This window comes from Parasteatoda tepidariorum, chromosome 4 (genome assembly GCF_982258835.1).
Source record: "Parasteatoda tepidariorum strain Cologne lab strain chromosome 4, Ptep-v5.0, whole genome shotgun sequence".
Classification (NCBI taxonomy): domain Eukaryota; kingdom Metazoa; phylum Arthropoda; class Arachnida; order Araneae; family Theridiidae; genus Parasteatoda; species Parasteatoda tepidariorum.
The window spans coordinates 44827074-44845269 of NC_141758.1; the positions used below are offsets into that span (position 1 = coordinate 44827074).

The 18196-nt window shown below is 28.7% G+C and overlaps 1 protein-coding gene across 1 annotated transcript; it reads left to right on the forward strand.

The window, feature by feature from the left end:
- The first annotated feature begins 1616 nt into the window (after positions 1-1616).
- On the forward strand, positions 1617-17988 carry LOC139425901 (cytochrome P450 2J6). The gene is made up of 8 exons (XM_071182223.2): positions 1617-1910; positions 5376-5497; positions 10224-10330; positions 11608-11915; positions 13014-13135; positions 14761-15016; positions 16530-16720; positions 17723-17988. Exons 1-8 carry the CDS (start codon positions 1666-1668, stop codon positions 17899-17901), a joined length of 1530 nt encoding a protein of 509 aa, XP_071038324.1. The 5' UTR covers positions 1617-1665; the 3' UTR covers positions 17902-17988.
- The last annotated feature ends 208 nt before the right edge of the window (positions 17989-18196 follow it).

The following is an 18196-nucleotide window of genomic DNA, read 5'->3' on the forward strand; positions in this document are numbered from 1 at the left end:
CCATGTCTCAATTGCATAGTTGAAAAGAAATAAAGATTCAATCACTTGATTTGATTCCAAATATTTATAAATACTGATGAAAATTAAAAAAAATACTCACCCGCCTACTACCAATTCAAAACAAAGATAAAAAGACAAGTAGACTGTGTTAATACAATAATTGTTTAATAAAACAGTATTTAATAACACAGTAAGCTTTTTACTGTTACTTATTCACTAACTTAAGATAAGTATAAATACCACATTTCTTCTTCTTCTTCTTCCTTGGCGTCAAAGCCAAGAACAGGCACATGGCCACTCTAGTCAGCTATTTCTGCTTATTCAGCACAACAGACTTCCGATTTCTGACACTCAGAGCACTGCATTGGTCTGCACAGTTAATTGTGGTAGAGTATTCGCAGCATATTGTTTTTGTTTTCAGCACTATAAATTTATCTTGAGACTTTTCTCTTGAAAACTAACAGTTTACCTCCCACTGCTTTAAAAGAGTGTTCAATACTCCAGGATAAGTGGTCAAATCAAGGTTTTATAAATGTCGATTTCTCTAATAAATAATAGACTCCACCACAATATCTAAACGATAAAATTTGTTTTCGATTTTAAACTATTGGTGTTTCAACTTCAGTTACATGAGAATCATAATACAAAATTCACAAAAGAAAAGGGAATGACACAGGTCGAAGTCAAACGTGCCAAAAAATACACGAAAACTAAAACAAATTAATTTGGAGCTTTGAGTGGCTAACAAGACAAGACTATTTGGCTTGAAATTTGTCGTGGATTTATGTATATGTTCTATCATTGATGTAGACATTCAAGGATGTTCTAGAATAATTTAAATAAGCCAAATTGTCGTAATAACAAGGATATAAGGGACCTGTAGGTCCTCATATACTATTTATCATGTAGGTCCCCGTACAATGTCGAAAGAATCGACATCAAAGCGTGATGATACAAATTTAGAAGATATACAAAGTGACACATATAATGGAGAAGTTGAATAATGTTTTTTCTTTAAATAATGGGTACTTACGTCAGCAACGAGAAACTTTCTGCCCATTACAAATAATTAAAAGTTAATAAATATAATAACAATAAAAAATTTAAAGTTAACTAATAATAAATATATGAGAAAAATTTGTTTACTTCTGTGAAATAATTAATCAAAATTTATCAAAACAATCAAATAATAAAAGTACTAATGAAATTAAATTAATACCAATTAATCAAATAAACATTGAATTTATGAATATGTGAAATTCAGAAGAATTAATAACTTAATACCCTGAAAAATAAAGACTCAAAATTGTTCAAATAAATTATTTCAGCAATGAAATTATTAAGTTAAATGAATATGAATCATCCCAAATAGATAAAGCAATTATATTATTCAACTTGCAATAATACTATGGGAGATTAAGCATTAACATGAAAGAAACAATGTAACTTAAAACTGGGAAAACCTTATGTCTGATGTCAGTTGTTTAGTCATGACATATGTAGCAAGTAATTTCATTGGTTTTGCCAAAAGAAATCTGTTGTAAGAAATGCTCTGATAAGTTATCGCAGTTTAATTATTATTCTCAGTTATTGAATAAAAATCAGGATAGATAAGCTCAGAATATAATCAACGATTTGGAGAAAAAAAAAACTACATTGTTGGAAATGGCGCTCGAAAATTTACTCCATTCTAAAGAATTATTATTTAATATTTCTGTAACTCAATTATTACTCTCTACACTTGCATTATGTATTGGATTGATTGGTCTAAGGACATACAGAAAATTCCAATCGAAAAATAAACCACCCGGTCCATTAGGATTACCCTTAGTTGGTTATTTACCCTTTTTGGGTGCTGAACCACATAAAACGTTATGGAAAATGAAGAAAAAGTATGGAGATATAATGAGGTAAAAATTTTATTTGTTTCATAATTATGTAAATTTTTAATGTTTTATGTTTTATAGTTTAATATTATCTTTTTCTGAAATATGGCACTATAAATTCTCAGATAGCAGGCAACCTTACGGTAAATGTTGTATTTAAATTTTTATTTGGTTTGCAAAGATTGAGAAAGAGGTTGATTAATTAATCCTTTTTTAAATTTAGTAAAAATCTCAGTATGTCAAGCTTGTTTCCTTAAAAATCGAAAGAAAACTTTACAAAAAATTCTCAATTTTTTTAAATCTTTTACTGTATACCTTGCTTTAGCCTTTTTTTTTACTTCAGCTTTGGGCAGGCTCTAAAATTCGACATTTTATTTGTGATAATTTGACCTAATAATCAAATTATTTAACTTGATAAGTAGTTCTACTTGCACGTTTAAAGTGTTAAAGGAAGTATAAATTTCAGTGATGGTCATGAAATCTAAAATAAACCTTGAGAAGGTGAATTCATTCTCGGTTTGAGAACACTTTCTAATCTTGATTTGCGAATGATGATTCATCGTCGATTTCAGAAGCTTTCTCCTAGCCTTGTTTTGTAAAGGTCGATATCGATATAAAAGGGTTGTTTATACGAGCTTATTGCAAATCTCATAGCTTGGAAACTAACATAGTAAAATTTAATATTGTTTAAAGCTTGTATGGTTCATTTGCTAGACATTTATAAATATTGTTGGGCTTTGTGGTAAAGGTTGTTGTTGACGTTGAAATCAACCTTGTACTTTTATCTGGGTTCTAACTTTTTTTTTATTATTTATAAATAATATGCTAATCTTGTTATAAAATGTTTCAAATTAAAAGACTTATTTATACTTTGGAATAAAAGTGTCAAATCCGTTATGCTAGTGTAAAATGAGATGTTAGATGGGCCTTGTCTGATATTAAGGGAAGTCATTTATAACAATTATCACTAGTAATAATTGAATTATTTTTAAGTATGAGTCATAAATACGTTTATTGTCACTAAACAAAAATGAAGCAATCAGAGGGGATGATGAGCAGTAGTAAGCTGGGTAAAAAATCCCTAATATATGCATATTTTTTAAAATCTGCATGGAATGATCTTACTCTCTGAGCTTAAAACTGACGTTAAAAAATACAGATTTTATTGAATTCATTCAAACATCTTGAAAACATACAAACTACACTGAATTAATCTTGTCTTTATACGTGCATGTTATCAAAATAGATAAATCTAGTGAATACTTTTTTAAATGTTTAAGTCAATAGTAACTTTTATAATATTGAATGACTTTTAAAAATATTGAATAATACTAATATAATTGTTTTCATGATAAAATGGTTTTTCTATTACAATTTTTAACTAAGCCACAACAATTGCGATTGCAAATGAAATATAAACGAAGACTAATTATTTTCAAATGGTCAATTTTTTTACATGAATTCTGCAGCAAAGTCGCATTCGCGTTTGATTAAAAGCATACTCATGAAAATCTTAAACATATATGTTATTCTTTATAATTCATGTACTTTATGTGAGTATTACAATCGATAATATTATTCTTGGTCCGAAATGCTATTTCAGTCAGGACAGCCTATACCTCGAAATTTATTGACTTACAGAAGAGCCAGTTATACTTCAGTCTGAGAGTGGTTCTCATGGCTTCATAAATTTATTCCAGGTGTTTCTGTCGATCTGATAAGAAGAATAACTGTATAATATTATGATTAGTATTTTTCTTCTAGCTAGTAATAATCGGCAGTTATTTGCCTGACGTGAATCAGCAGCACAAGCATAATATAGTCTTTATTTGCGCCATAACCATAAAAACGAGATCAAACTCAAACTTCTCTAATATTTCCTAATCAATTATACGTTAAAAGATCGTAATTGTATTAAAGTGTGTTAACATAAAATTTTGCATTCTATAACTCATGCATAGTTTTTCTCCATAATTCATGTAATCTATTTATTTGATAAAGGCGACAAAATATCATTTAATTTCTTTCTAAAGACAGTTAGCCGAGAGTTATCATCTACTGGAATATAATTGGTGAGCACAATTTTGTCATTCTCCTTCCAAAAACAGATATGGTCAGTTGGGCTAATTAGGACCTCTTTTAATTTTGAACTCCTTTATATCGTTTTAAAATTAAGTTAAATGTTCTGATGATTTATGGTGGGTTTAGGGAAAAGAAGGTAGGAATGTAAGCTTTTAAAGAAGTGATCATAACTTCCCCACCAAAAATCTCAAGAACTAAATATTTTGGGTAATTCGGATCATATAGGAAAATTTTAATTTTCTTGCTCTTGTCATCTTTCTTGATATCTTCCATCTTGTTATCTTTCTTGGTTTGTTATATTTTCTTTTAGCTTTTCGATGCCTCTGTTTCTTTTTTTTTTATCACCGTAAGAGATTCCCACAGATTTTTTTAAGAGTTAAAAGGATGAAACTTTTTTAATGTATATCCTATTCATTTTTCCGCAACGGAACAGCACTTTTTTTCCAATGCCCACCTGGAGAAGTACCTTTTGCCATACAGGCATCTGAAGGGCAGATTTGTTGGCCACTCTTTCATGGGCACCATATTAGTTGGGTCAACGTTTCTCCAACAGTAAGAACAAATAGTACAGAGAATGAAAGAACATCCATGTCTTTCCCGGTATTCGAACCCAGAACCTTTCTGACGCAAGGCCAGTTACAGAGGCCGGTCGGCAAGTGAACAGCAGTAAAATTTAAGTTAACATTAAGCATGGTCATAATTATCCCATTAAAATGGATTTTTTTGCCATATACTTTTAAATAATAATATTTAATCTAGACAGAATATTATGATCAAAAGTATAAATAAACACCATGGGCTTAATTATAAACCTTTTTTAGCCCTTACCACTAAAATTTCCTTTGAGAGTTAAAACCATTTTAAATCAACGTGTGCCGTACCAGCTTTTCAAAAATTTGCATTCTTATACAAAATAATTACAAAATTAGCTCAATATTTTTATCTAACAATTATTTTAAGGTTCATCAAACAAAATATACACATTTTTATTCTGGACGAAATTTTTAAAAATGGCGCTGGTTATAATAACCTCACTGTCATAATTACCCCACTTGACCCTATAAAAGCATGATCAAATTTCTTCAGGTTTTTTAATGAACTATACGTGATGAGGGCTTAATTGTGTTATATTAAAGGTTTGATACATAAAATTTCACACAATGTAGTTAGTGATATATAATGACTCATGCAATTCATGGGATAAATAAAATCGGCAATATCATGTTCGATGTGTTTCTGAAACCAGTTAATCGGTAGATATCATTCGCAGAGAGTGCATACAAAATCTTGCCAAATTCACGCGCTTAATCAGCTGTAAAATGTTCATCTTTTAAAAAAGTTTTTATAATATCCTTATATTTTGCTATTTTAATGCATTTTCCTGATTGTGTGCATTTCTATTTTCAGTTTATATTTCGGAAATAAATATACAATAATAATAAATGATTACAACATCGCCAAGGAAGTACTATCTCATCCTGCAGCTCTAGACAGAGCACAAGAACAATTTGATTCTTTACCCTGTATCGGTAAGTAGAAAAAAAATCACTGAGAATCGTCGCATGCATTTGTGTTTGTGATGTTAATGTTATTTTGTAATATTTACGGATTCTTGAATATAGATTGCTAATTAATTGAAAAAAATGTAATACTTTTTATTTATACATTTCTGGGGATGATAAAGAATCTAAACGTAAATAATAAAGCATTGTAAGGAAAATAAATTTCGTATTCTGCTCTTGCTTTTTTGAACTAGGTTGATGGATTTTGAATGAATAATTTATGGTCTAACGTAAAAAGAGGTTTTCATATGTAATTTCAAAGAATAAGACTATTGATAACTGACTGCTTTTTGAATCATATAATTTGTAAATGCAGTTAACTTTTCAAAAAGATAAAAAAAAGGCCTCTCATTGCTTTGCAATATAAATATGAAGTTGGATGCAAAATATTTGTTTCATTTTTAGAGCTCTACGTTCGACATCGCTCACTTAACTCTCACGATTTTCACAAATTTTCCTTTTCTTTTTTTTAGTATAAGGAATTATTCACTTACTTGTAAATGAATAGAATATATTTTAGTTTGATTGTTTGCAGTTATCTAACCTCCCTCTCCCGAAGGTACAATCAACAATTCCGATGGGATAAATTTAAGAATCCATTTCAATTTTCTAAGCATGAATTGATATTTTAAACAATACTGCTCTGTTTATATGACTAATTAGCTACGTTCAAAATTGAAATAGAATTTTATGTGACATATTTACTTCATCAATTTTTGGTCACTCTCTCTCGCAAAAAAAAAAAAAACTTTATAAATTTATTTTACCGGAACATTTACGAGAGAGGTTGAATATGAAAATTACAAAAGTCTAAAATAGAACATAAATAAGTAAAATAATTATCAAAATCATAAATAAATTTAAATCAATAATGTTACTTCCTACATATTTTGACTTAGCTTGAAATTTTTAAACCACATTGGTTCATCGTCAAGCAATTAAAGATCTTAGTGGAAGAACTAGCCAAGTGACATTTTTTAAAAAATTGACATTTTTCAGTGAAAGCTCCTATTTTATTAATTAGTGAATAGTTATTTGGTTTTAATTGTTAGTTGTTATAGAAAGTCATTATTCTTATCTCATTTTAACGTTCATTTATATTTCTAAATCTATTCATTTCAAAGATACTCAGTGGAAGAACCGGATCTGTGACATTATTTGAGTATTTATTGGATGGAAAAACCGGTTAAGTGATTTGGCGACAAATATTCAATAAACGACCCTAGAAAATGGAAAATCACTTGGAATCGACCGCTAAGGCGAGGGAAGGAAACAAAATTGGTGAAAATGAAAAAATTGAAAAGAGGAATTAATATTTTTTTACGAATCAATAACTAGAAAAGACAAGAAAACTAACCCTTAAACAGCTTTATTATAAAAATTTTTTGTTTCTGGTTTGCATTAGTTTGTGTTTCAAGCATACTGCTTTGGTAAAGAATGAAATTTTTTTTTCCAAGCAAAATCGCGTTGAAAAGAAACAGTATTCAGTGCTTAGACAACTTTATTCAGTTTATTAATTATTGTTACTAGCTGAATACTCGTTTTCGCTTTCAAATGAAATTTAATAATCAATAAATTGGTGATGAACAACATTACAAAATCATGCACAAAATTGAAAGAGATATACGGACACAATTAACTAAATAACTTAAAATACCAGATTTTTTTTATTTATTTATTGTTATATGCTGCTTTTTTTCATGACTTTACATTATTGGAATAAGCAAAACATGTGTTTAGTAGTTCGTCCTCTCAAAAGGAATATTAACAATGTTCAGTATTTGGCATAATTCTATTGCTGCAGACCAACTTTTGATAGTCAAATGTTACCATAATTAGCATTTTTCTCCGATACGTATTCCATTCGGTGTAGGCTGCAAAAAATCTGTTTCCCTAGTACTGATATCGTGATGCGTATATTTATATATAGTACATCTTAAAACAGCACTAAATTAACTTATTATCCATAAACATATAACATATTAACACATTGCCTTGAGGGTAACGAGTAGGCGGACTCCTTGGCTAAGAAAGGCAGAGGTGACGACCAACCTTGTACCACCATCACGCTTGCAGACGCAAATGCAGTTGCAAGACACAGACTTCTGCCCCATTCCTTCAGGAAACCCCTCATTACTGACTTTAATTGTTCCCGAATCTTAACATCAACAATTACTAGACTAAGAACAAACCACTTTAAAGGGATGAAAATTCTTCCCGACGAAATAAGAACTTATATTCCCTGCAAGAACTGCACCGATGTCCAACTTTTCCCGGATCACATTCTCGAGTGCCCAGCCTTTACCCCATATGTTTTACAACTGGGTATGGTGCCACTGGCTCCAGAACTTCGTGAGATCCTTTACAGTAATGATGTATTGGAGCTTACGGATGCTATTTTGAAGGCACAAGAGGCCATTCAATTGTCCATGGACACGATAAAAAAAAAGAAAAAAACATATTACCTATTACCAAACATTTTTCTATTTTTCGGATAATTAATTTTAAACTGTAAATAAGAAGGGGCTCATTAACAATCTTTAAGATAAGTGCACTTGCTTAAAATCTTAAGAGTTAAATCCAAAATAAGCGTACTCATATGTTTGACAAAACTAATGGCATCTTTTTCATAAAAATCGGCATAGCTCAGCGGAGACACATTAAATCTGCATTTGAACGAATCACAGAGATAGATAGTTAAACTTTATTTTGTTCCCTACCAGCAGAGATTACAGTGTTGATACAAACTGCACTTTGGTAGAGACATATCAGAGCTTCATTGGCATTCGGCTAACCACGAGAGGTTTTTCTGGATTTCACCATATTGAGGAAATTCTAAATAGTTTCGTTTTAAAGAATTCTTATTGAAGGCGAATGTGATCTTGTTCCTTAAACATGTGTCTTCCATATTCAGGGTTAAGAAATTGAAAAAGAGAAAAAAAAAACGAAAAAAAAAACCAAACAAACTGCATATTTACTGTAGGTGTTCAACCGCGGAAATTCATGAAGTGTTAATCTACATTATGAAAAATGAGAATCGCGAAACTAATCATGAACTCGTAGTTTACCACGATAGAAAAAAAAACTCAAAACTGTTTCATAAACATTTTTATTAATTATGTGCAATTTTTGCATGAAACTGGAAATTTTTAATGAAAAGTTGAAAATAATTTGTATTTCAACAACTATACTTAGACATTTCCTGTATTAAATCTAGAAAAAATGCTTTTATATTTAATTTCAGAAATACCTGTAACAAAATTTCGTAACATTTTGACCATAATAAGCGCTATTTTAAATAATACATTTTTGAAATTAAAAATTACCGAATGCTTGCCAATTGAAACGACACATCTACTTCTCAAAAGTTGAGCTCAGGTTGCTCTGAATCATTTTTGATCGGTGGACTAACAAGGCCAGTTTGTCTCAAATTAAGGTTGCTAAAATTTTATTCTATGAACTTTTTTCTAAAATTTTATTCTATGATAAATAAATATATGTATATTTATTTTATCTATTCAAATGAAATTATTTTTCATGAAAAATATTAAAAATCGTCCGGAAAACAAGCAAATGCTAGGCAGAAAAATCATTAAATTCTTCCTTTATAAAACAGTTAGAATCAAATAAATGCACCCTCAAAATTGTTGTGAAATATGTCTTAACAAACACATAAAAAATATAAAAATTTAACGAAAAAACAAAAAGGCGGAACGTATAAACTTTTTAGTCTCATTTACTCAAATTCACTAAAATGTCAGTTAGCCGGTTCTTCCACTAAACTCGACAATTAACATACCATAAAATATCGCAATTAAATAGTTAAAATGACTAAAACGTAAACGGTATAATGCTAATTAAAAAGTTGAAGATAACTTCAACAAATGCGTAGTAAACATTGTTATAATCAGAATAGAAATATCCTTAAATACGAGATAAATAAATAGTTTATAGACGAATACAAGTATTAGTCATGAAAAGCGCCGACAAGAATCTGAAATAGTTTTTGATATTTATCTTTTGTGTTATGAAATTAATCATAAAATTTAATTGAACTTTGTTTTGAGATAAAAAAAATATTGTATTTGCTACAAGTATCTTGATTTTTTTATGATAAAATGCGATTGTTTATCACTTGATAATGAATAAAGATAAAGTTTGTTAACGATTACTTACTTAAAGCAACATAAACAACAAAACTAAGCTAAATAAGTTTTAATATTGGTAATATTTAGGTTTCGTTTCTATTCAAATTTGACGAAAACTGTAAAAATTTATTTAAAAAAAATTAGTTCATTAAATATTTTTATTTGATGACACTTTAATTGATTACGTTTTAATACTGATTAAAAATCTAATACTTATTGAAAATAATACGCAGAAGCAAATAAACAATTCTGACGGCCGTTTTGGTTAGAACTGCTCACCTTCATATTATTAACACTTAGTGGCAGTGTTGTGGTATTGGAATATAAAAATTAATTAATTAAAAAATTTTATTTGACAATACTTTGGTCAATTATGTTTTAATACTACTTAAAAATATAATACTTATTGAAAAAAAGCAGAAATAGATACTTTTATTTCAAATTGTTTTTACTGTTTACTTGTTGTTACTTGGTTTATAATTGTTGTTACTGGTTTACTAAATGTTGTTACTGGTTGAAATGTTTTCAATATTTGTATTCGTTAGGATTTCAAGTTGAAAATGGAAATAAATGGATCGAACAACGGAGATTTTGCCTCTCTGCGGCACGTGACTTAGGTCTTGGAAGACAATCTTGGGAAGATTTAATTACGGTATTTTCAATTTCTGTTTTACGAAGTACTAACTTTAGTTTACTAAGTAATGATTTCAGAAATTTAAATGCTTCTGGAAAAATTTTATTTCAACAATAGGTAATAAAATTTAATAATTATAGTAAATAATAATTAAAAGTTACATTATAATTTATGCAATAAATGCAATTTCTGGAAAAAAGAATTTTTTTCAAATCTTTTTTTAAGTTTGATATTTAAATCTAACATAAAGTTTAATTTACAAGTTATAAAATTAAAAGCATAAACTAAAGGATGTTTATCTATTTAAAAAGTTATTGTAATGAGCCTGTATTTCTCTAAGTTAGAATAAAAAACAACAGATTTAAGATACAGTTTCTCTATGTCAACGTATCCCAGACTTCTATTCTGTTTTCAGAAGTGAACTTCTTGCTACAGATAAGAGTCTTGTGACTGGTTATTCTGAGGAAATATAATTACGATAAACTGAATGTTAGTCGCAGCTCAATGCAACATCATAATAACTGGACCACATAGGGGACAAGACTTAAAACACATAAATTAAAACACATTTTCCCTCAGCATAATATACATATACTACAATGAATTCCTTCCCACTTGAATTTCCATGAAAATGACTTAACATATAGTCTTCCAAAAGCAGGCTGAAGTCTCTCCCCCGCTTCTTCCATAAATCTATCATATCTTAAACTTTTCTGAAACAAAATGATACCTCCTACCTACCACTGGTACCGGGGTAGTAGACCAGGCTTAGCCTTGACCCTTTCTTATAGTAGGAAAATCTGAACCACCATCTCGCACCTCGCCAGTGGCCACTTAAAGAGTTTACACTTTTCTGAGGGTATAAAAACATACTCTTTTGGCCACAAGTGCGCACCAGGCTTCACCTGAACATATTTTGGACTGTTTGTAACTTATCTGGACATTTGGAGATTTTGGACTGCTTTGATTGTATGGAATTCACGCATCTCCTCTTGTTTATGATTTTTTGAATGCCAACGGATTCTTAGATCTGGTCTGATGGAGTCAGACTATGTGGGAGATAAACAACAACAAAATAAAAAAATATTATAATTTATTGTTGCATTTTTTTCCATAAAATCCAATCTTTAAATTTTTGTAGCGAAAGAAAACTGCTATGGGGTAGTAAAAATCATTTTAAGCTGAAAAAAATCTAAATTTGTAATGTGCTTTTTAAAAATGTTTGAAATGTGCAGCCACATATTTTATGCATAAAAAATTACGCATTATTTTAAATCATATAATTACTTTGGTAGGATGAAGTTGAAAGTTTCAAGGATGAATTATCAAAAACCGGAGGAAAGCCAGTTGATATTTCTAAACCTTTAGCCATCTCTGTAGCTTCTAATATATTGTCTTTGTTGATTGGCCGTAGACTAAATAAGGAAAAAGAAGCAGAAAAAATAGAGCTTGCCTTAGAATTTATGGAAACAGCATTTGCATATTTGAGCCCTTCCGAACCTGCAAGTATTATTCCTGGTCTAAGAAAATATTTAGAGTTCTTCAGACTTTTTGGATATGACAAAGCAGCTGAAACCGTTAAAAAGTTTGGAATGTTCGTTAGGTAACTAATTTAATTGTAAATTGTTCTTAAAATTAAACTATTTCTGATATTAACTATTTCTGATATGTGGTTTTAATCGGAATATTTAATTAAAAGAATTTCTATTTTTTAAAAATATTTACTTGAAGTTTAACAAATATGAATTCTTCTAAGGATTGAAGCATTGTTTTTGTTCACCATTTTAAGAAAAACTGTTACAAGTTACCCTTTAACATCAAAAGATGAAAGTAAAGCATTCTCATAACAGTCCGTTGGTGGTCAGGGGGTCATGAAGGTAAAGGCTCTACAATCTCATGACCTTGCTTTCGTCTATGTGGTCAGTACTGCGCACAGGCCTTTACTTTCCAGAAAAGCTGGTACCCATTCATCTGAAGCTGGTCGGGTTTCAAGCTGACACAGGGAATTGAACCCCGGTCTATCACAATGACAGTTCAGTGTCATAATCACTGAGCCATCGCAGCTCATACTTTGTCATTAATGAAAGTGAATTTAAAACTCACTGGACAAAGTTTACGAAGCTGGCTTAGTGGAATTTTTAAATTTGCTGATATACAGAATAGTTTTGCAAAATAATATTAAAAAAAAATTTTTTTTGGACAGTTTTAGAGAAGCAGCAAATACAAAATAAATAACCTTTTGCATTAACCATTTTTAAATGCTATCTTATAAGCTTTCCCTCAGGAAATATTCTTTGTATTGAAGTTTTTTTTTAATAAAATGAAATAAAAATGTTTGGAGAGTGAAATTTACGTAGAACATATAATTTGCACTTTATATGTAACATTTAATTGCACTTAATTTTTTGGGAAAAAAGAATAATCATAAAACAGTATCACATTACTTGGTAAACTCCTAAAAATATTATTTTTCAAAATGATAAAAATAAAAATTATAATACATATCTGTCTAAAATAAATTTTTTAAAATGAAAATATTAATCAACAAACTTTTGCGTCTAACTTTTGTAGGTAATCTCTAAAAACATTTTATTCATTTCGTGTCTCGTTATTTCCTATTTTCCCCTTTCATTATATATTATGCTGCATTTCGATAAGTTAATTCGTGTTTTATTTTAAGAAAAATTATTCTAACTTTCAGAGAAGAAATTGCTCGCCATAAATCTTCCACTGATGCAGATGGTCTTCAAGATTTTATTAATTCCTACTTGAAGAAAATCGAGTCCATGGCGAAAACAGATAACACGGAGCATTTCTTTTCAGGTACCTATTTTGTGTAATCGTTTCCTTTTAACCTCTTTTTTTTGTGATTCTATATACATTTTATATTTGATGCATTTGGTAATAATATAAATTTTATATGATTATACATTTAAATAAATTTGAATCAGAAAAAGTTATAATTCATGTTTAGCTACTCTGAAGTTTTTAGCAAAATAGTAGAAATCTAAAGCAAATATAGCACTTATTATTTTTGCAAGTATTACTTTTTTTTCTAAAGAGCAATGTAAAAAATTCCAGATTAAATTTTGGTATGAAATACCGTCATATTCGGTGCCTCTTCCGTAAAAACCATTTTTTCTATTAAATATTATACCGTAATTTTTACAGTAATATTTATTTCATTATAGTTGTCGTTCCCTTTAAAACTGATTTTTGTGTATTTTTAAAATTATACATTTAAATAAATTTTGAGTAAAATGAATTATAATTCATGTTAATCGACGCTTGAGTCTTTGGAAAAATAGTAAAGAGATCTAAAGCAAATCTATCACTTCGTTTCTCTGTTAGCATTATTTTTTTTTAATAAAGTGCACCGCAAAAAATTTCGGATCAAATTACTTATTAAATCAGCGCCACTTTGGGTGCATCATCCATAAAATCTATTTTTACCATAAAATATTACATCGTAATTTTTACAGTAATATTTATTTAATTATAGTGATTCAGTGATTTTACCGTAGCTATTATTGTTAAAATTACGGTATATCATATTTTTTATTCTGCAACATGTTTCAGTAAATATAGATTTTACGGTAAAAAGTGGCGGCACCGCGACTGCCCGTATTTTTTTACCTTAATTTGATCCGGGATATTTTAGTGTGTTTTTTTAATGATTTTAATTCTGTTAATATTTTTCTTCATTTTTTCAGAGCATTTGGATAGCTAAAGTGTTTTGGTAAAATATTTTAGCTAATAAATGCGTCAGCCGTGAAAAATACAATCACTTTGAATAATTGGTGGTACAGTGAGCTTTATTTGTTTTTTAGGATAAAATTTCTATGAAGCAATTTTCTTGCTGACTTCATGGAGTTTAATTTAAGTGAACAAAATTAAGAAAATTTTGCCTTAGACATTACAAATTATGCTTTTTCCAAACGTGTTTAATCAACCATCAACTATTGCAATGAATGCACAAAACATAATGAGCCTATTTTTAATACATAAAAAAGAACACCATAATCAAAGCTTTTACATTTTGGTGATTATTGTCATTTTTAGTGTGGAACAAAATATACAAATAAATACGAAAGAAGAACACCAAATATCAAGAACACCATAATCAAAATTTTTGCAATTTCTCGACTATTGTAATTTGTGTCATCGAATAAGACACACAAATAAATTAAGTTTGTACAAAATGTACTTAACTTTGTTCCGATGCCGGACAAATTGTAGATGCTTTCATTACATCTTAAATATTCTTTATATATAACTATTTCATATAATGTAGTAATCGCTAAGCATGAAATCTGAGTTAAATATAAAATATACATAAATAAATATGTCTTTCATAAACTAAAATGTTTATAAAACTAGACTTTTAAACATTAACACCACAAGAGATGGTAAACATTCGTTTGAATATTTCTTTCTTATTTATCTAGAGTTTATGCTGGAAGGAAACTTAAGCATTTTATTTTTGGGTGCAAGTGACACTATACATAGTTCTTTGCTATGGCTGCTGAGACTCATGGCTGATCATAAGGATATTCAAGGAAAGGTTCATTCTGAAATAATGGACGTTTTAGGGAAGGAAGGTAAAGCAAAATACGGAGAAAGAGATGAGATTCCCTATACTTTTGCAGTATTGTTGGAAGCGCAGAGAGTGTCAAGCATTGTGCCAATTAGTACTACAAGAAAGTGAGTTTTTTTTCAGGCGAGATTTCTTTAGTTAAAAGAAGATGAAATTTTTCCTGAAATCCATTTAAAAATATTTTTTAAAGTTAATTATTCTTTTATATCTAGGTTTAGTTTTTTTTTAAAGAATTAATTTTTTTGAAAGATTCCTTTGAAAGAATTATTGAAATATTTTTAAAAAAAGGAATACTTCAAAATTTTTTTTTGAACGAATTGTTGAAAATAAAAATAAAAATGTTGATAAAATTTCTTTGAAAGAATTATTGAAATATTTAAAAAAAAGGAATACTTCAAGAGAATAAATGTTGAAAAAATGAAAACTATTTTCTTTCATGTACTTTATTCTAAATTTAGATAAAAAATGTATCGATTACGACGACCAGTGTCTTCTTTTAAAACACAGATGAAGACAAAAATAAAATCCAATTGATAAAGTTTATAGAACTTTTAAACTCGCTTATATACAGAATATTTTTGCATAACAATATTTGAAAGAAAAATTAATGCTGAGCAGTTTTAGAGAAAGAGTAAATATGAAATGAAGATTTTTTAATAACTGCTATTTTTAAATGCTATCTTATATACTTTTCTTCTATAAACATTCTTTCTGAAAGAATTCTTTCATAAAATGAAATAAAAAGGTTTTGGAAGGTGAAATAACTTAGAACATATAATTTATATTTCATATGTAACATTTCATTACATTTAATTTTTTGGAAAAAGAATACTTATAATAAAGTTATTTTTTTTCTTCAAATTTAGATATTTTTTTAGGTTATTTTGGAATAAAAATTCCAACAGTGTGTAGGCCAATATAAGATATATTTTAATTGCATAAAATTCAAATTGAGATTTAATAAATAAACATGCAACGCTAAAATTAGGTCAATATACAAAATAAATTTTGAGATTCGTTATAAAGAGCTTTATTAATGTGTTTCTTTAACTACAAAATTTTATTGAAACTCTTTTAAGTAATTATTGTGCACACGTATTTACGTATATTATATTAAAAATAATTGCATTTGAAACTGTTTACAAAATTACAAAATTATTTACTGATTTTTTTTAAATGTACGTTTGTAATTACTGGCTTTGAAATAGAAAAATAATTACTGATTTAAACTTTATAGGCAAAGTATTTTTTCACAAAAATTAATAAGTAAATGCTATTTTAAATTTGTCAATTAAAAAGCAATATATTTACGATTATTTATTTTTCTAAAGTGATACAATTCCTTTTAGAAGTTATTTTAATAACAAAATTGAAATTGGTTAAAAGGAAATAGAAAAACTATTAAGTAAAAATAAATGACGAATTCGCTTTTTTACAAACTATGTAAAAGAAGATTTTATAAATATAGCAGATGTTTGCAAGAAATGATAAAGTTTTTTCAGTAATTTAATCCGAAAATTTATCTGGTTCAGAATTTAAAGGTATTACATTTTTCAACAAAATTAATTTTCAACTTTGTAAACTATTTCTAATGTAACTTTATTCCTTTACAATGAATAGACTCAATCAAGAAATCTCAGTAAAAGGTTATACACTTCCAAAAGGTGCAGAAATAGCGGCCAACCTATGGGGAATTCATAATGATCCCAACTATTGGGAAGAGCCAGATCGATTTAATCCGGAGCGGTTCTTATCTAATAATGGTGCAGAACTCAGTGGAAAAATAGCTCAGTATGCGCCATTTAGTATGGGTAAGTTGTACTTTTTTACAGCATTGCAGGTAATTTTTCAAAATTCTAAATCAAGAAAGAATTTTATATAAACAAACTTTATAAAAATGTACTTTGTTAAGTTTGGTCTAACGAGTTACCTAACTATTACGAGTTACTTAACTATTACGAGTTACCTAACTATAACGAGTTACCTACTTCTCAGCCATCGACAGGTTGAATGAAAAAAGTCGCAGTACAGAGTGTCCCAAAATCCAAGCAAACCATCCTTTTGACAGAACAGGTTTTAAGAGGAAAAAAATTGTGATTTATTATTTATTCTTAAGTTTACAGTCTAAGGTTATGTATGGAATAATATACCCATACATTTAAGAGTATGTAGAGTAAGGGTAACAACGTAATAGAGCTATGCTTACATTGCTTCTGCAGTTTCGCTTTCACAATGGTGTCCTTTGGTCAAAATTTTCATTAACTGTTCTTCATAATTGTGCTTGAATTTCATTGAAACTGCCCTCAATTTCCTCTTTTACACATTGGATAGCTACATGCTTGTTTGCATAAACGACAAAAAAGAAAAAAAAATTCACAAAAAAATCATATGAAGTTAAATTTAATAATCTGGGCTGCAAATTCTGATTGTCAAAATGACAACACAACTAGGGAATTATTTAACTTGGATAAGAATATTGCTCAACAATGAATAGATGTTGCTCTCTTGCATAATGCTCCATTTTTAATGGCCTTTGAACTACCAGTTGTGCTGCCGTCTTTAATTTGTGACATTTTAGTGCACGAAAAGCATAAAATTCGAAGCTTGCGTAAACTTGGGACACCTGTAATTTAAAATTTTGCATGGTTAAGCGAGGAAAAAGGAATTAAATACCTTTTTTTACTTGATACAAATGTTACATCTGATTATAGATTTTAATATAGCCAAAAAAGTCTGTGATTTTTAAACACTACAAATATTTATATTTTATTAGAAATTTTTAGAATAATTTCATTTTTATTTTCTATATGTAGGACGAAGGAACTGTCCTGGTGAAAAGATTGCTTGGAGAGAAATTTTAGGATATTTTACAGAAATTATAAGAAAGTTTGAAATTTCTTTACCTGATGGTGCTAAGGCTCATTACAATATAAGGAATGGTCTTGTTACAAAACTAATGCCCCAGAACTTATGTTTTAAAGAAAGAAAATAACGTTGCAGGTGAAAAAAAAAAATACAAAAACTGTGTACTGCATTGTTATTAATAATAATAAAATATTTTTTTTTATTGTTTGGCAAAGAGAAATTCTTTTGAAATTTACGATGTATTCCAATTTTCCTACATAAATAACTAATTTCATCTCAATTAAATATCTTATAGTTCGCCTACGATAAGAACTCCCCCCGTCACAAAGTCTGAAGCCGTCCGCTGCTATGGAAACAAGAATGACGCATTTCAGGGAGGGTAGCTTCTCTTCACTCTAGGGCAAATACAGTAGACCGAAGAA